The sequence below is a fragment of the Xenopus laevis genome, chromosome 3L, assembly GCF_017654675.1.
Source record: "Xenopus laevis strain J_2021 chromosome 3L, Xenopus_laevis_v10.1, whole genome shotgun sequence".
Taxonomy (NCBI): Eukaryota; Metazoa; Chordata; class Amphibia; order Anura; family Pipidae; genus Xenopus; species Xenopus laevis.
Window position 1 is genome coordinate 5642019 of NC_054375.1, and position 20157 is coordinate 5662175.

Sequence of the window (20157 nt, forward strand, 5' to 3'; positions counted from 1 at the left end):
TTATACAGGAGACAAAACCTGCAACTGCTGGGGACCCTGGAGATATAGGGGACCTAGGAGGAATAAAGAGGCTCAGGAGGAATAGAGGGGCCCAGGAGATGAGATGCCCCCTGAGGAACATGGTTTAATGTGCATTTTACTATTATCTGTGTCATTTACATGTCCCCGGGGAAACTGGAGGAACCAGAACAACTGGAAAGCAAAGTTCTGAGAAACACCCCAAATATTCCATGTAATGGATTCCACTACTGGAGGGCAGGACACTGGCGCCTCTGGGAATAAGGAGCTCCCCTGAGCCTCCCCCAGCCCGTCCTGTTATTTATTGGCTGCGTGTCATCAGATATGAGCGGGTTCACTAAAGTCTAGCTGAACTGCTGGCTCTGACTCCAGAAACAATGTAGCATCTGCTTAGCAGAATGAGCTGACTCAAGAGTCAACACTAGAGAACAAAAAAGGATTTTCTTTCACGTGCGAAATCACAGGCGACCCAAGTCTCATCTGTCCATACTGGGCCCCCTGTCCCCCCTCACAGTCATGGGGGGTCTGTGACCTCTATATTTACACCACTGATTAAGGGGAATAAGCTTTTAAAAAAAATCCGGGACTTGATCTTTATTTCCCTAATGACACAGGGTGAGGTCTGAGGGTACAAGAATATACCAGTGTTACTGGCTCAGAGCCCCGCTCATTATTCTAGACACCCCAGGCTGTGGGAGAATGAGCTCAGTCCTAAGACACCTTAAATGACCCATTTCTGCTGCCACTTCCCCTTTCCCCGCAGTTTCTCTGCACTTTCACTAAAAAGGGGAAATCAGCTGAAAATGACTTGGATTTCATGTTACAGACACAGAAAAGCCCGTGCTGAGCCACAATCATGTCCGGTTCTGACTCCTGAAACAATTTAGGGCTTGTGTACTGGCACGGCTAGGGTTAATCCGATGTCCCTGCCAGGCCTTGATACCCGACTTCTTCTTTCCAATCCAGAAATAGCCCAGGCCCCCGGCAAGTTTGGCCGCTCAGGTTATATTAGCCGGTGAGGCTTGTGCATTATTTAGTGCCAACCGCAGCATTTTGTTTAACTGATGAACAGGGAACAAATGGAACTCCCTCTTGTCTGTAATTAAAGGATAAGTTAACCTTTAAAATAAGTGAATGTAAAACTGATGTGGAGGATATTCTAAGCACTTTTGCAATGTACATTCATTATTTATTCTTTTTAAATTCCAAGATATTAAGGGATACATGTACTGTTAATATGAATGAATTTTGTTACAACAGCGCCACCTGCTGGTCAGTTTCTGACCAGTCTGACCACCAAGTAGTCAAGGAAGTTGTCAGGAGAAAGAAAGAGGCTGCTCTGATCAGATCTGATTGTACATTCACTTATTTTAAAGGTTTACTTGTCCTTTAACTGTTGAACAGGGAATGAATGGAACTCTCCCTTGTCTGTAAATTAAAGGCACTGCCCATAAAATAGGCAGGAGATACTACCTGTGCCAGGAGCAGTACTGCAAAGATAAACTCAGTTGTAGCAGGCAGGGGTGGGCAGGTAAGGGGAATGCCTTGCAGACAGGCTACAGCTCAGGATAAAAGCCCAGTGGTGCCAGGCAGAGGATGGCACAGAGGAACCAATCAGAGAGGTCCCTGTCTCAGAACAGCCTGAAACATCCAATCCCCAGCTGGCTTGTGCAGGAAGTGACATAGAAATGTGAAATCGCTGTATGTCTTCCACGAATCTGCAGGCAGAGAGGTCCCATTGACAGGCCGGCTCCGCCCAGAGACTTCCGGTTCCCCGGGGGATGGAGAGAGGCAGCTTCGCTTAGCGGAATGGCCAGGCGGACGGACCGGGCGCCGCTCTTGGACTGGGCTGAGGGGCCGGGGGTGAGTCCAGCTCCAGAGACAGAACAAGGGGAGAGATGGGCGCAGGGTTACGGGGCAGCCTGGGAGCGGAGGCCCGCGGGAGAACTCACACCGCTGCCCCAACTGGAGGATGATCATATCGCCGCCGTGTTTGTCGTCACATTCGATCCCCGGAGCGGTGAGTTCAACCCCCTGTCTGTCTGTCTCTCCCTCTCTGTATGTCTGTCTCTCTCTCAATCTGTATGTCTTTCTGTCTCTGTCTGTCTGTCTCTCTATCTCTCTCTCTGTGTCTGACTGTCTGTCTGTCTCTCTCTATCTCTCTCTCTCTGTCTGACTGTCTGTCTGTCTCTCTCGGTGTCTGTCTCTCTCTGTATGTCACTCTCTCTCTCTGTCTGTCTGTCTATCTCTGTATGTGTGTCTCTCTCTGTCTGTCTCTCTCTGTGTCTGTCTCTGTTTCTGTCTCTCTCTCTGTATGTCACTCTCTCTCTCTGTCTGTCTGTCTATCTCTGTATGTGTGTCTCTCTCTGTCTGTCTCTCTCTGTGTCTGTCTCTGTTTCTGTCTCTCTCTCTGTATGTCTCTCTCTCTCTGTGTCTGTGTCTCTCTGTCTGTCTCTCTCTCTGTATGTCTCTCTGTCTGTCTCTCTGTCTCTCTGTGTCTATCTCTCTGTTTGTCTCTCTCTCAATCTGTATGTCTTTCTGTCTGTGTGTGTCTCTCTCTCTCTCTCTCTCACTGTATGTCTGTCTCTCTCTGTCTGACTGTCTCTCTGTGTCTGTCTCTGTTTCTGTCTCTCTCTCTGTATGTCACTCTCTCTCTCTCTCTGTCTGTCTGTCTATCTCTGTATGTGTGTCTCTCTCTGTCTGTCTCTCTCTGTGTCTGTCTCTGTTTCTGTCTCTCTCTCTGTATGTCTCTCTCTCTCTGTGTCTGTGTCTCTCTGTCTGTCTCTCTCTCTGTATGTCTCTCTGTCTGTCTCTCTCTCTGTATGTCTCTCTGTCTCTCTGTGTCTGTCTCTCTGTTTGTCTCTCTCTCAATCTGTATGTCTTTCTGTCTGTGTGTGTCTCTCTCTCTCTCTCTCTCTCACTGTATGTCTGTCTCTCTCTGTCTGACTGTCTCTCTGTGTCTGTCTCTGTGTCTGTCTGTCTCTGTGTCTGTCTGTCTGTCTGAGTGCCCAACCGTGTGTCCCAGGGAACTGCCAGTGCTGATACCCCGGGAAATGGCCCCCTGTGCTAGTCTAATGCCCAAACAAGGCCAGAGATCCATGACAGCCTCCAACTGCCAACTATAGAAAATTACCAGTTTGTGCCAATTTAAATTCCTTCCCAGATTGGGCAAGAAAGCTTGGCAACCTCTTTTATTAATAGCCAGGCTGGATGGGCATCCAGTGCCAATACAAATGCCGTCCCTTCCCCTAAAAGATGGGAATCCTTGGACTAGAGAGAATGAGGGTATAGCTTATTGTGTGCCCAGAACATTCCTTCTCTGTATATTTGTATTTATACATATGGGAGGAGGTGCCATATTGATTCCCTTAGACAGTACAGTATGAGGGTATAGCTTATTGTGTGCCCAGAACATTCCTTCTCTGTATATTTGTATTTATACATATGGGAGGAGGTGCCATATTGATTCCCTTAGACAGTACAGTATGAGGGTATAGCTTATTGTGTGCCCAGAACATTCCTTCTCTGTATATTTGTATTTATACATATGGGAGGAGGAGGTGCCATATTGATTCCCTTAGACAGTACAGTATGAGGGTATAGCTTATTGTGTGCCCAGAACATTCCTTCTCTGTATATTTGTATTTATACATATGGGAGGAGGAGGTGCAATATTGATTCCCTTAGACAGTACAGTATGAGGGTATAGCTTATTGTGTGCCCAGAACATTCCTTCTCTGTATATTTATACATATGGGAGGAGGTGCCATATTGATTCCCTTAGAAAGTACAGTATGAGGGTATAGCTTATTGTGTGCCCAGAACATTCCTTCTCTGTATATTTGTATTTATACATATGGGAGGAGGAGGTGCCATATTGATTCCCTTAGACAGTACAGTATGGGGGTATAGTTTATTGTGTGCCCACAACATTCCTTCTCTGTATATTTGTATTTATACATATGGGAGGAGGAGGTGCCATATTGATTCCCTTAGACAGTACAGTATGAGGGTATAGCTTATTGTGTGCCCAGAACATTCCTTCTCTGTATATTTATACATATGGGAGGAGGAGGTGCCATATTGATTCCCTTAGACAGTACAGTATGAGGGTATAGCTTATTGTGTGCCCAGAACATTCCTTCTCTGTATATTTGTATTTATACATATGGGAGGAGGTGCCATATTGATTCCCTTAGACAGTACAGTATGAGGGTATAGCTTATTGTGTGCCCAGAACATTCCTTCTCTGTATATTTATACATATGGGAGGAGGTGCCATATTGATTCCCTTAGACAGTACAGTATGAGGGTATAGCTTATTGTGTGCCCAGAGCATTCCTTCTCTGTATATTTGTATTTATACATATGGGAGGAGGGAGCTGCCATATGATCTGGCTCGCGCGCTCTGTGATGTGGCATTGGCACGGGCCATGGGGGAGGAGATTGTCCTGTATAACAGATCCCTGGCTGACGCATGGCACATTAACCCAATATCTGTCAGTTTGGGATTTTTATTTGATTTGGCATTTAGCGCTGACACTAGTCACACAAAGGGAAAGAACGTTTAATATAAAAGCACAGTGATTGTACACATGCTGGAAGCTGCCATGTTGCTTGCCCTTCTGGAAGTATCAGCCACTGACCATTAGAATGGCCCCAGCCAGTAGAAAACTATAGCTCACTCTCAATTGATCCATGTAGAATGCTTCCAAACCAAGGCAAGCACTGAAACGACTCCAGATCACTTGTGTAAATGCAAAACCTTATGTTCAGACTCCTGAAACAATGTAGCAACAGTCGGCTGATTAACAGACCTGGTGGAGGAGTTTCAAGAGTCGGAACCGGAGAGCAGAAAGGGATAAATGTAATGAGTGGAACACAGACCTACGTGAGTCACAGTCTCTGTCTGCTCTGAGGTTTAGGAAGTTACTTTCTATTAATCCCGGGGACTCGAGAAACTAAACTTCTGTTGACTTCACTTTCCATCTGGGACTTCACATTCCCAAATACTGTATAAAGGGTTAATACGGGCAGCAATAAGCTCCACCCTCATACTGTACTGTCTAAGGGAATCAATATGGCACCTCCTCCTCCCATATGTATAAATACAAATATACAGAGAAGGAATGTTCTGGGCACACAATAAGCTATACCCTCATACTGTACTGTCTAAGGGAATCAATATGGCACCTCCCTCCTCCCATATGTATAAATACAAATATACAGAGAAGGAATGTTCTGGGCACACAATAAGCTATACCCTCATACTGTACTGTCTAAGGGAATCAATATGGCACCTCCTCCCATATGTATAAATACAAATATACAGAGAAGGAATGTTCTGGGCACACAATAAGCTATACCCTCATACTGTACTGTCTAAGGGAATCAATATGGCACCTCCTCCTCCCATATGTATAAATACAAATATACAGAGAAGGAATGTTCTGGGCACACAATAAGCTATACCCTCACACTGTACTGTCTAAGGGAATCAATATGGCACCTCCTCCTCCCATATGTATAAATACAAATATACAGAGAAGGAATGTTCTGGGCACACAATAAGCTATACCCTCATACTGTACTGTCTAAGGGAATCAATATGGCACCTCCTCCCATATGTATAAATACAATATACAGAGAAGGAATGTTCTGGGCACACAATAAGCTATACCCTCATACTGTACTGTCTAAGGGATCAATATGGCACCTCCCTCCTCCCATATGTATAAATACAAATATACAGAGAAGGAATGTTCTGGGCACACAATAAGCTATACCCTCATACTGTACTGTCTAAGGGAATCAATATGGCACCTCCTCCCATATGTATAAATACAAATATACAGAGAAGGAATGTTCTGGGCACACAATAAGCTATACCCTCATACTGTACTGTCTAAGGGAATCAATATGGCACCTCCTCCTCCCATATGTATAAATACAAATATACAGAGAAGGAATGTTCTGGGCACACAATAAGCTATACCCTCATACTGTACTGTCTAAGGGAATCAATATGGCACCTCCTCCCATATGTATAAATACAAATATACAGAGAAGGAATGTTCTGGGCACACAATAAGCTATACCCTCATACTGTACTGTCTAAGGGAATCAATATGGCACCTCCCTCCTCCCATATGTATAAATACAAATATACAGAGAAGGAATGTTCTGGGCACACAATAAGCTATACCCTCATACTGTACTGTCTAAGGGAATCAATATGGCACCTCCTCCTCACATATGTATAAATACAAATATACAGAGAAGGAATGTTCTGGGCACACAATAAGCTATACCCTCATACTGTACTGTCTAAGGGAATCAATATGGCACCTCCCTCCTCCCATATGTATAAATACAAATATACAGAGAAGGAATGTTCTGGGCACACAATAAGCTATACCCTCATACTGTACTGTCTAAGGGAATCAATATGGCACCTCCTCCCATATGTATAAATACAAATATACAGAGAAGGAATGTTCTGGGCGCACAGTATATATATTATTGCTGTCCATGTGGAGAGCCCTGGGCCCAGCTGTGACTATAACAGATCAATTTGGTTCCTTCCTCCCCCGTGGCCATGTGACAGGTCATGTGACAGTTAATGGACTCACTGCACAGAGCTGATCTATATCTTTATCTGGTGGATAAAAGGGGAAGTAAGATGGACATGGAGATAGGATTAAAGAGAATATGGCATGGGGGAGGGGCATCTCATACATTGGGATCCAGTTTTTCATGTCTAACCAGCTGTTCCTTCGTTCCCCCAGGTAATATTGTAGAATGGTGCCGCCCCCACGACATCGACCTGGAGGGGGTAGAATTCAAGTCAATGGCCAGTGGCTCTCACCGTGTCCAGTCTGATTTCATGTGAGTGCGATCCCTCCCACTTGCTGTGTGCTATGAGCAAACTGATGAGGCTGTTCCTGCTGAATTGTGCTTAGTACAGGGAATACCTATGCTGCCATAGTTTTATGGGATCTCTCTGTACAGACTATGAGCAAACTTAGGGGACTGTTCCTGCTGAATTGTGCTTAGTACAGGGAATACCTATGCTGCCATAGTTTTATGGGATCTCTCTGTACAGACTATGAGCAAACTTAGGGACTGTTCCTGCTGAATTGTGCTTAGTACAGGGAATACCTATGCTGCCATAGTTTTATGGGATCTCTCTGTACAGACTATGAGCAAACTTAGGGACTGTTCCTGCTGAATTGTGCTTAGTACAGGGAATACCTATGCTGCCATAGTTTTATGGGATCTCTCTGTACAGACTATGAGCAAACTTAGGGGCTGTTCCTGCTGAATTGTGCTTAGTACAAGGGGATACCTATGCTGCCATAGTTTTATGGGATCTCTCTGTACAGACTATGAGCAAACTTAGGGGCTGTTCCTGCTGAATTGTGCTTAGTACAGGGGAATACCTATGCTGCCATAGTTTTATGGTATCTCTCTGTACAGAGTATGAGCAAACTTAGGGGACTGTTCCTGCTGAATTGTGCTTAGTACAGGGAATATCTATGCTGCCATAGTTTTATGGGATCTCTCTGTACTGACTATGAGCAAACGTAGGGGACTGTTCCTACTGAATTGTGCTTAGTACAGGGAATACCTATGCTGCCATAGTTTTATGGGATCTCTCTGTACAGACTATGAGCAAACTTAGGGACTGTTCCTGCTGAATTGTGCTTAGTACAGGGAATACCTATGCTGCCATAGTTTTATGGGATCTCTCTGTACAGACTATGAGCAAACTTAGGGACTGTTCCTGCTGAATTGTGCTTAGTACAGGGGAATACCTATGCTGCCATAGTTTTATGGGATCTCTCTGTACAGACTATGAGCAAACTTAGGGGACTGTTCCTGCTGAATTGTGCTTAGTACAGTGAATACCTATGCTGCCATAGTTTTATGGGATCTCTCTGTACAGACTATGAGCAAATTTAAGGACTGTTCCTGCTGAATTGTGCTTAGTACAGGGTTAAAGGTATGCAATGAGAAACATTAATGCAGTAGGGAAAAATCAATAAAACCTAATATTTCCCCTTTAAAGAAGCTGACTATTTTACTCAAGTTTCCTTGTGAATAAACAGAATAGTAAATCCCGTGTCCGTCAGTAAATGAGAGATTTATTCAGACGCCTCCATCTGTTTTCATTGTGGAATCTGGGCCAAACGTGTTACCCAGAATCCTCCTCTCTCTCCAGTGTCTCTGTAGTCATCGCGGGGTTATTAATTTTGTGCCTAATCCCATAAAATATTCATCCCTGAGAAGCAAATATCTGCGGCTTTATTCTCAGATTGAGGCACTTAAAGGGGAAATAAACCCAAACTGAAGCATTTGTAGAAGCAGTAGCTGTTTACATTGTCTGAGCTGCTGGTTCTGACTCCTCAAACAATGTAGCAATGATTAACAGACCTGGAGGAGATGTGACTTTGGGAAGTTGCTTGTCTCCCACAGATATTTCCGCAAAGGGGGCTTCTTCGGACTCGCCTGCTTCGCTAACATGCCGGTGGAGAGTGAGCTGGAGCGGGGGGCTCGCATGAAATCCGTGGGGGTCCTGTCCCCCTCCTACACCCTCCTGTATCGCTACATGCACTTCCTGGAGAACCAAGTCCGGTGAGTGGGAGATTAATGATGAAAAAAGGGGGAAAATCGGGGGAAGGGAATTGAAATTTGGGGGGTTGGAGAGAGTTGTGAGAAGGGGTGGGGTGAAGGGGACGCTGTGGATTGCAGAGGGTTATTTGGGGGGCTGTTGAGCAGCAAAAGTTTTAAGGGTGTGGGTGATGGGGAACATTTAATCATTTAGGGTCACAATGCAGGGGAGGGGGGAAAGGCACAGGGTAGGGGTGCTGGGTTGGAACAGGGATATGGGGTGAAGGTTCTGTGGAGTGGAAATGGATTTAGGGGTAAGGGGGTTGGGGAGAGAGGAGATGTATTTAGGAGTAGGGGGTGCAATGGATTTAGGAGTGGGGGTGCTTGGAAATGATGAGGGATTTAGGGGTGGGAAAGTTGGGGAGAGCAGAGGGATTTGGGGTAATAGGTTTCTCAGTAGGCGAGAAGGATTTAGGGGTTGGGGTGAAATGGATTTAGGAGTTGGGGTGAAATGGATTTAGGGGTTGGGGAGAAATGGATTTAGGGGTTGGGGAGAAATGGATTTAGGGGTTGGGGTGAAATGGATTTAGGGGTTGGGGTAAAATGGATTTAGGAGTTGGGGTGAAATGGATTTAGGGGTTGGGGTGAAATGGATTTAGGGGTTGGGGTGAAATGGATTTAGGGGTTGGGGTGAAATGGATTTAGGGGTTGGGGTGCCGGGGTGAAATGGATTTAGAAGTGGGGGCGGTGAGAGATTTAGTGGTGGGAATATTGGGGAGGGCAGAAGGATGTAGGGTTGAGATGTTGGGGAGCAGAGAATGATTTAGGTGAGGGGTGCAGAGATGGGTAAAGAGATTTAGGGGTGCGGATGCTCAGAAGAGGAATAGCGCAGGGATTGGGGTGCTGGGGAAGGTTGAGTAATTTTAGGGCACGGTTGAGGGTTCTGTGGGGGGTGGGCATTTGGGGAAAGGGATGGGCATAATGGGGAAGGGGTGAGATATTGGGTGGGGATTTAGGGAGGTGCTACAACCTGCCCCTGTGGCCCTTATTAACTCTGTGGGTGCTGTAGGGAGGGGACTGTGACCCTAAATTCTGTCTCACCCCTCAGGCACCAGCTGGAGATCCCCGGCCATTACACTCCATTAGAGGCTTTCTATGAAGACAAGAAGGGGGTCCTGCCCGTGGGGCCCCAAACCTGCCAACCTGCCCTGCACTGGCTCCCCCCTGTACACAAGCACCTGTACCCCGAGATGAAGGTCAGAATTATTCTCTTAAAGGACAAGTACCTCGACTTTCACCCACAAAAACTCCCATCACAGGGTGTTTTTGAACTACATCTCCCAACATTTAAAGGACACGCAGATCCTGTTTCTCTCAGTCACTGGGATATATTTATCGGGGGTGGAATTTAACTGGGGGTGTCTTTTATTTTCCCCATTTCCAGATAACCCACCCCGCCGGCTGCATGTCCCAATTCATCAAGTTTTTCGGGGAGCAGATCTTTGTGCTGTGGAAGTTTGCGCTGCTCCGGAAGCGAATCCTCATATTTTCCCCCCCGCCCGTCGGAGTCGTCTGCTATCGAGGTGAATTGGGGGCACTTAAAGGGTTGTCAATACCCTGTTGTGAGAGGGAAGGGGCAGTAAGGGGGTTGAAGGGCAAACAGTTAATTTTAAAATTAACTTCCCCTTTAATGTTTCTTCCCTTCAGTATTATGTTTCCCATAATCCTGCTCACCTTAATCCTTGTCTCTGATTGGCTCTGCAGTTTATTGCTGTTGCTGCCTGGCCAATGTCACTCTCCCTGGTATCGGAGCGACCGCCCCGGAGTCCAAACCTTTCTTCTACGTAAATGTGGCCGATATCCAGTCTCTGGATGGGGAAGGTTCCTACGTGGCCTGTGAGTATCTCCTTCTTTTTCTTTTCTCTCTGTATTGTGTGACCTTTAATTTGTAGCATCCTCTCGTTTCTCCCAGTGTTGGTATCCTCTGTACTAAGCACAATTCAGCAGGAACAGCCCCTTAGTTTTAGCAGTCTGTACAGAGAGATCCCATAAAACTATGGCAGCATAGGTATTCCCTGTACTAAGCACAATTCAGCAGGAACAGTCCCCTAAGTTTGCTCATAGTCTGTACAGAGAGATCCCATAAAACTATGGCAGCATAGGTATTCCCTGTACTAAGCACAATTCAGCAGGAACAGTCCCCTAAGTTTGCTCATAGTCTGTACAGAGAGATCCCCATAAAACTATGGCAGCATAGGTATTCCCTGTACTAAGCACAATTCAGCAGGAACAGTCCCCTAAGTTTGCTCATAGTCTGTACAGAGAGATCCCATAAAACTATGGCAGCATAGGTATTCCTCTGTACTAAGCACAATTCAGCAGGAACAGCCCCTAAGTTTGCTCATAGTCTGTAGAGAGAGATCCCATAAAACTATGGCAGCATAGGTAATCCCTGTACTAAGCACAATTCAGCAGGAACAGCCCCTAAGTTTGCTCATAGTCTGTAGAGAGAGATCCCATAAAACTATGGCAGCATAGGTATTCCCTGTACTAAGCACAATTCAGCAGGAACCGTCCCTTTACAGCTCTGAACTAGACAGAGGTAATAAAGTAGAAATTCATAGAAACACATTTCAATAGCCTGTTTTTAACTCTTTCCCCCCTGTTATGTGATGTTCATTCAGGCACCACAGAAAAGATCTTTGAGCAGAAGCAGGACCTGTATGATGTGTATATGGATAACCAAAATGTAAAAACCCACCGAGAGCACCTTCAGCCATTGTTGCGGGTCAACAGCGCTGATAAAGAGAAGTATCAGCGGCTCAATGACCAGAGGTGAGACCTGAACCTTCCATTATAACTCTTCAACTTATTGTGTGCCCAGAACATTCCTTCTCTGTATATTTGTATTTATACATATGGGAGGAGGAGGTGCCATATTGATTCCCTTAGACAGTACAGTATGAGGGTATAGCTTATTGTGTGCCCAGAACATTCCTTCTCTGTATATTTGTATTTATACATATGGGAGGAGGAGGTGCCATATTGATTCCCTTAGACAGTACAGTATGAGGGTATAGCTTATTGTGTGCCCAGAACATTCCTTCTCTGTATATCTGTATTTATACATATGGGAGGAGGTAGGTGCCATATTGATTCCCTTATACAGTACAGTATGAGGGTATAGCTTATTGTGTGCCCAGAACATTCCTTTTCTGTATATTTGTATTTATACATATGGGAGGAGGGAGGTGCCATATTGATTTCCTTAGACAGTACAGTATGAGGGTATAGCTTATTGTGTGCCCAGAACATTCCTTCTCTGCATATTTGTATTTATACATATGGGAGGAGGGAGGTGCCATATTGATTCCCTTAGACAGTACAGTATGAGGGTATAGCTTATTGTGTGCCCAGAACATTCCTTCTCTGTATATTTGTATTTATACATATGGGAGGAGGGAGGTGCCATATTGATTCCCTTAGACAGTACAGTATGAGGGTATAGCTTATTGTGTGCCCAGAACATTCCTTCTCTGTATATTTGTATTTATACATATGGGAGGAGGAGGTGCCATATTGATTCCCTTAGACAGTACAGTATGAGGGTATAGCTTATTGTGTGCCCAGAACATTCCTTCTCTGTATATTTGTATTTATACATAAGGGAGGAGGGAGGTGCCATATTGATTCCCTTAGACAATACAGTATGAGGGTATAGCTTATTGTGTGCCCAGAACATTCCTTCTCTGTATATTTGTATTTATACATATGGGTTCCTTTATATTAGGAGTGCTATGAATATTGAGTTCATAGTTAATGTTACACCCTCTTTCCTTACAGGCAGCTCCTGATGTACTCTCAGGAAGTGGATGGAGACTGCGGTTCCTGCGAAGAGGATTTATTTATTCTGTAAGTGCTCTGCCCACACCGTCTGTATTATTAGATATATAATTCTGTATATTGTGGTGAGCAAACAGTAGCATTGGGTGTCCCTTAGTCACATTGGTCTCTGTTCACTTAGGGGACTGTTCCTGCTGAATTGTGCTTAGTACAGGGAATACCTATGCTGCCATAGTTTTATGGGATCTCTCTGTACAGACTATGAGCAAACGTAGGGGCTGTTCCTGCTGAATTGTGCTTAGTACAGAGGAATACCTATGCTGTCATAGTTTTATGGGATCTCTCTGTACAGACTATGAGCAAACTTAGGGGACTGTTCCTGCTGAATTGTGCTTAGTACAGGGAATACCTATGCTGCCATAGTTTTATGGGATCTCTCTGTACAGACTATGAGCAAACTTAGGGGACTGTTCCTGCTGAATTGTGCTTAGTACAGGGGATACCTATGCTGCCATAGTTTTATGGGATCTCTCTCATTACAGACTATGAGCAAACTTAGGCGCTGTTTCTGCTGAATTGTGCTTAGTACAGGGAATACCTATGCTGCCATAGTTTTATGGGATATCTCTGTACAGACTATGAGCAAACTTAGGGGGATGTTCCTGCTGAATTGTGCTTAGTACAGGGGAATACCTATGCTGCCATAGTTTTATGGGATCTCTCTGTACAGACTATGAGCAAACTTAGGGGACTGTTCCTGCTGAATTGTGCTTAGTACAGGGGATACTTATGCTGCCATAGTTTTATGGGATATCTCTGTACAGACTATGAGCAAACTTAGGGGGATGTTCCTGCTGAATTGTGCTTAGTACAGGGAATACCTATGCTGCCATAGTTTTATGGCATCTCTCTGTACAGACTATGAGCAAACTTAGGGACTGTTCCTGCTGAATTGTGCTTAGTACTTAATGCATTGGGTTTATTTCCCACGTTACTATAATATTAGTAGGACGCAGTTGTTACATTTCCGTATGTACTGATAACATTGGAGTCAAAGCAAATATTTGTTTTTGGTGCTGGATATAAAGTCGGTGCCTTGCGAAGCTCAAACAGAAATCTGGTGAGTGGGAGGGGGAACAGCCCTCGTTCCAGGGATTGGAATGATCGACTGATCTCATTATTATTCTCTCTATAGAAAGACTTCAGGAAAATACTAAGGGAAATGGGAGGCAAGTGTTTTCCTGTAAGTCCCACATTTACCCACAATGCTTCTGGGCTGAAGGAAGTAGATAAAGGCTTTGCTTGATGCTATAACACTGCAGTACTAGAGATGTAGGTCATTACACCCCCTAGTGGCAGACTGGAGTCCTGCATCTCCGTTTATATATAAAACTGGATATTAAAGGGAACATTAACCCTTCTATAGGCAGGAGGTTGGCTGCTAGTTCTGTTTGTATGCGTCACATGTTACAACTCTTCCCCCGCAGGTTCTTTATGGAACAGAACAACCGGATATTCCAGACGCTGCTAGAAGTGGCCTCGAGCCAGGACAAGACTCTGACGGCCGAGCATGCCCGCAGCATGGGGCTCGACCCCCACGGGGACCGCACTTTTCTCATGGACCTGCTGGAAGTTTATGGCTTCGACCTGATGTTGGTTATTGACAACCCCTGCTGCCCCTGACTCTCTGGCTCCCCCTAGTGACTAATCGACTGCTGATGGAGCAGCAAAAGGAGCATCACCCCCAACACAACCCCCTTACATAAGACGATGCAGTATACGGGGTTCTCCAAATGTTGCATGACTACAACTCCCAGCATCCCCTGCCAGGAAGCTTGTAGTGTTGCATTAGATGGAGTTCCAATAGCCCAGGGCACAATGATCTGTAACAGGATCCCATGACTTTATTAGTACAATGGAGCAACACTCTGGGATTCCTCTTTATATATGAAGGGGGCGGGTGCTGGCTCTGATGAATTTGATTGGATACTGATGGTTATTTCCCACTCCCCTCTGACCCAGACTAATGCCATATAAATAAATACTAGGGATGCACTGAATCCACTATTCTGGATTCGGCTGAATCCTTCGTGAAAGATTCGGGCGAACCAAATCCTAATTTGCATTTGCGAATTAGGATTCAGTTCGGCCGGGCAGAAGGATTCGGCCTATTCATAATCCTGCTGAAAAAGGCCGGATCCTAATTTGCAGGAGAAGAGGAAAACATTTTTTACTTCCTTGTTTTGTGACAAAAAGTCATGCGATTTCCCTCCCCGCCTCTAATTTGCCGAATCCAAATCCTGCTGAAAAAGTCCTAAACCAAATCCTAATTTGCATATGCAAATTAGGGAAAGGGAAACATTTATTTGCTTGTTTTGAGACAAGGTCATGTGATTTCGCTCCCCGCCCCTAATTTGCATATGCAAATTAGGATTCAGTTTGGGCGGGCACATGGATTTGACTGAATCCAAATCCTGCTGAAAATGGCCGAATCCCGAAATGAATCCTAATTTGCATATGCATAATTAGGAGTGGGAAGAGGAAAAACGTCTTTTACTTGTTTTGTTACAAAGTCACGTGATTTCCCTCCCCTAATTTGCATATGCAAATTAGGATTAGCTTGGTCGGGTAGAAGAATTTGGCCGAATCCTGCTGAAAAAGGACTGAACCGGATCCTAATTTGCATATGCAAATTAGGGATGGGAAACCTTTTTAAACTTGTTTTATGACAAAAAGTCACACAATTTCACTCCCCATCCCTAATTTCCATTTGCAAATTAGGATTTGGTTTGGCCTTTTTCAGCAGGATTTGGCTGAATTCTGCATATGCAAATTAGGGGCAGGGAGTAAAATCATGTGACTGTCACAAAACAAGGAAGTAACCAAATGTTTTCCCCTTCCCACCCTATAATTTGCATATAAAAATTTTGGTTTGGCCGAATCCAAATCCTGCTGCAAAAGGCCGAATCCTGAACCAAATCCTAATTTTCATATGCAAATTATAGGGTGGGAAGGGGAAAATATTTTTTACTTCCTTGTTTTATTGACAGTCACGTGATTTCCCTCCCTGCCCCTAATTTACATAAGCAAATAAGGATTCTGGTTTGGAATCTGAATCCTGCTGAAAAAGGTCAAATACCGAACCAAATCCTAATTATCATATGCAAATTATAGGGTGGGAAGGGGAAAATATTTTTTCCTTCCTTGTTTTGTGACCGTCACATGATTTCACTCCCTGCCCCTAATTTACATCAGCAAATAAGGATTTGGGTTTGGAATCCGAATCCTGCTGAAAAAGGCCAAATACCGAACCAAATCCTGGATTCGCTGCATCCCTAATTGATACATGTAGAATAGAACTGTAGACCTCTCTCTCTGCTTATTGAATGGAGGGGTGCACTACTTTTGGGAGATGCACCCCCAGCCACTCTGGTTATAAGCGGTACTACAAGCTGCAAAGGTATTAGTGTTTTTTTGTTTTTTAAGGCATCATTTCCTAAAAATGATTTACAGCATCTCCCAATTTCATTGCCATTACTTTGCCTTTAATTAATAACCACTTGAACTTGCCCTTGATAATTTACTCCAAACAGAAGAAACAATGCCTTCAAGGGGCGGTTCACCTTTAAGTTAACTTTTAGCAGGTTATAGAACGGCTAATTCTAAGCAACTCTTCGCTGTTTCGTTTTTATAGTTTTAATTATTTGCGTTTTTCTTCTGACTCCAGTTTTGAAAAGGGGGTCGCCGACCCCTTCTAAAAAAAACATGCTCTGTAAGGCTACAAATGTATTGTTATTGCTACTTTTTCTTACTCGTCATTCTATTCAGTCCCTCTCCTATTCAAGTCTTATTTAAATCCGTGCCTGGTTGCTATGGGAATTTGGACCCTAGCAACCAGATGGCTAAAATTGCAAACTGGAGAGCTGCTGAATAAAAAGCTAAATAACTCAAAAACGACAAATAATAAAAAATGAAGACCAATTGCAAATTGTCTCAGAATATCCCTCTCTACATCATACTAATTTAAAGGTGAACAACCTCTTTAATGGGAGAGCCCTCCACCCTTTGGGTTCTCAGCCTCTGTCTGCTTAATGCCCCAGTCCTTGTCCCTTCTGTAGCCTGCAATTAATTTCTGGGGCCCCTAACAGGACTCCTACGTGTCCTTCCCTAATGGCGACCCTGCTCAAAAGAAGGGGTCCATCAGTTATCACTACTATTAAGTTCATGGTGCACGGGTGGAGTTCCCCTTTAATCCAAGCTTCCAGTGCCTAATAGGGCTGGAGGGCAGCATGCTCTTGTATTAGCTCACTGGTCTCCTGGGACCTGTGTAATTGGCAGTGGTCTAGACAGTTGAAGTGGGGCCCCGCTAAGTCATCGCAGCTTGCTGGATAGAATATACTCTTTTTTTTAATAATAAGAAAATCCTAATAAGCCAGTAAGAGAATCTGGACAGGACCAATCAGACAAACAGAGCCTCGGACACTCCGCCCCTTCCTAACGGACCAATGACTGAGACACTGGAATAGTAATTAATATTAATAATGACTGAACTGCTGTTAACTTATATGTTTCGTTGAAATACTTTGTATTGGATAAAGAAGAAGTGCACTGAGGGGGAGAGGTGATTGGTTGGGGGTTATATGGGGCATCTCCTTCTGGGAATAAACCTAAGAGGGGATTGGACATGGGGTATCAGTCTGTCTGTCATGTGATCCAATGAAAGTGCCTGGGATCAGTGACATGCGGACCTCACCAAGGTGGTGGTGGTGGGGGGGGGCGCGGTGAGCGAGGGTCCTCTCGATTTGTCATGTCCCAGCATCCTCTGTTTCTATGACTGATTTCACACCTCTCACAGGGGGTTGCTGGGAAACGTAGTCCTTGTACTTTAACCACTGCCTTTCTGTTATTGCTCGGATTCCAATGTACATTTTGTAACTCCCTCCCTCTCCGTGTTGCTAATGATAAGCCAGTGTACCACGTCTTTCCTGTAGGGGGCGATATTGTGTATATTTTGCAGTGGGGGGGTAAAATGAGATATTTACTAAGCTAACGTTTGTACAGAAGATCAGAAACCTAAAGATTCCATTTGTTTAAAGGGTAAGTCCACTCACCGCTCGGATTAAAAAGCCACTCATAAGAGCGTCTTTCATGGTGCACGGGTGGAGTTCCCCTTTAATCCAAGCTTCCAGTGCCTAATAGGGCTGGAGGGCAGCATGTTCTTGTATAGAGGAGGTATTGCACATATCGGAGGGCCTCTGACTGCTCTTTGCTGTGAATTAAATAAAACTGGATTTATTATCAACTTGCAGTTTTTTTTAAGGGTGTCTGTGTTTCCCCAACAGGCTGTTGAGTGGCCTCCTACCCCTTTAATTGGCCAAAGGTTTTATCAATGGGCTTATATCCCCTTTAATTGGGGACGATACCTAGTTCTCTAAAATAGAATTCACCACTAGGGGGCGGCGGCCAACTGCCAGCTAATCTAGGGTCTAAATGCCACGCGTACCCTGAACCTGACAGTGAGTGCGGTACAACGAACCCCAATCTCCTTCCCGTGTGTCTCCACCAATCAGATCTCAGCGATGTCGAATTATCGTGGAATCATTAACAGGATGGGAATAAGAAACTGTGCAAACAATAGAAACCCTTATCAATCCTCCATCTCTCTGTCCCACTCGCAGGCTGTTCATTCGCTGCAGCGAATTTGCTTTAACCCTTAGGCCGTGATGGCTTTCATGTAAGTATCGACGATGTTTGTCCGAGAGTCATTGGACTACAATAGATTCTCCCATCTGTGATAAGCAAAGGGTTAAATAAACGCGTTGGGACCTCTTGTTTTAGCCAATGGGAATAAAATCAAGTTTTATCTCTAGATGTGATACGCGTTGTTCGGGCCTATTGTTTTAGCAAACTGGAATCAAATCAAGTTTTATCTCTAGATGCGAAACGCGTTAGGACCTATTGTTTTAGCAAACAATTAAAATCAAGTTTTAGCTCTAGATGCGAAACGCGTTGTTCGGGCCTATTGTTTTAGCAAACTGGAATAAAATCAAGTTTTATATCTACATGCGAAACACGTTGTTCGGGCCTATTGTTTTAGCAAACGAATAAAATCAAGTTTTATCTCTAGATGCGAAACGCGTTGTTCGGGCCTATTTTAGCAAACTGGAATCAAATCAAGTTTTATATCTAGATGCGAAACGCGTTAGGACCTATTGTTTTAGCAAACAAATAAAATCAAGTTTTAGCTCTAGATGCGAAACGCGTTGTTCGGGCCTATTGTTTTAGCAAACTGGAATAAAATCAAGTTTTATCTCTAGATGCGAAACACGTTGTTCGGGCCTATTGTTTTAGCAAACTGGAATAAAATCAAGTTTTATCTCTAGATGCGAAACACGTTGTTCGGGCCTATTGTTTTAGCAAACTGGAATAAAATCAAGTTTTATATCTACATGCGAAACACGTTGTTCGAGCCTATTGTTTTAGCAAACTGGAATAAAATCAAGTTTTATCTCTAGATGCGAAACGCGTTGTTCGGGCCTATTTTAGCAAACTGGAATCAAATCAAGTTTTATATCTAGATGCGAAACGCGTTAGGACCTATTGTTTTAGCAAACTGGAATAAAATCAAGTTTTATCTCTAGATGCGAAACGCGTTGTTCGGGCCTATTGTTTTAGCAAACTGGAATAAAATTAAGTTTTATATCTACATGCGAAACACGTTGTTCGGGCCTATTGTTTTAGCAAACTGGAATAAAATCAAGTTTTATCTCTAGATGTGAAACGCGTTGTTCGGGCCTATTGTTTTAGCAAACTGGAATCAAATCAAGTTTTATATCTAGATGCGAAACGCGTTAGGACCTATTGTTTTAGCAAACAATTAAAATCAAGTTTTAGCTCTAGATGCGAAACGCGTTGTTCGGGCCTATTGTTTTAGCAAACTGGAATAAAATCAAGTTTTATATCTACATGCGAAACACGTTGTTCGGGCCTATTGTTTTAGCAAACTGGAATAAAATTAAGTTTTATATCTACATGCGAAACACGTTGTTCGGGCCTATTGTTTTAGCAAACTGGAATAAAATTAAGTTTTATATCTACATGCGAAACACGTTGTTCGGGCCTATTGTTTTAGCAAACTGGAATAAAATCAAGTTTTATCTCTAGATGCGAAACGCGTTAGGACCTATTGTTTTAGCAAATTGGAATACAATCAAGTTTTATCGGCACCGCTTGGCTCCAGGAGTGCATGTTATATTCAGATTATCGTTAGCATTTAGTTTAACGCATCTGAATTTGCATTTGCAAATTAGGGTTCGGGAAGGAAAATTACATAAATGTTTTTCCCACTTTTCCCCCCTTCCTGTCCCTAATTTGCATATGCAAATTCAGATTCAGTTTGGTTTACGGCTAAATCTTTCATGAAGGATTCAGACGAAATCCCGATTTCGTAAAATTAATTGGCCCCATGCAGACCCCCTACCCGGCAGGGCCCTTACCTTCCAACCCACGAAACCATCACTTCGGAGACAGATCCAATAGGTAAGAGGAAAAAAACTGTAACCGCAGGGAAGGAAAAACTCCTGCACCTTAGACAGGCACCCCCTGCACTGGCCTCACAGTCAGCACCCGCTTGTATGGGAACCCATCCAGATGCAGGACTCTAACCCCTGAGCTTCTACTGAG

The 20157-nt window shown here is 44.0% G+C and overlaps 1 protein-coding gene across 1 annotated transcript; it reads left to right on the forward strand.

The window, feature by feature from the left end:
• Nucleotides 1–1781: 1781 nt before the first annotated feature.
• dennd11.L (DENN domain containing 11 L homeolog) lies at nt 1782–16462 on the forward strand. The gene is given in 9 exon segments (NM_001096109.1): nt 1782–2038; nt 6807–6906; nt 8497–8655; nt 9740–9887; nt 10076–10214; nt 10396–10527; nt 11316–11466; nt 12475–12543; nt 13962–16462. Coding segments are annotated over 9 exon segments (1305 nt in total). The 5' UTR covers nt 1782–1827; the 3' UTR covers nt 14158–16462.
• The last annotated feature ends 3695 nt before the right edge of the window (nt 16463–20157 follow it).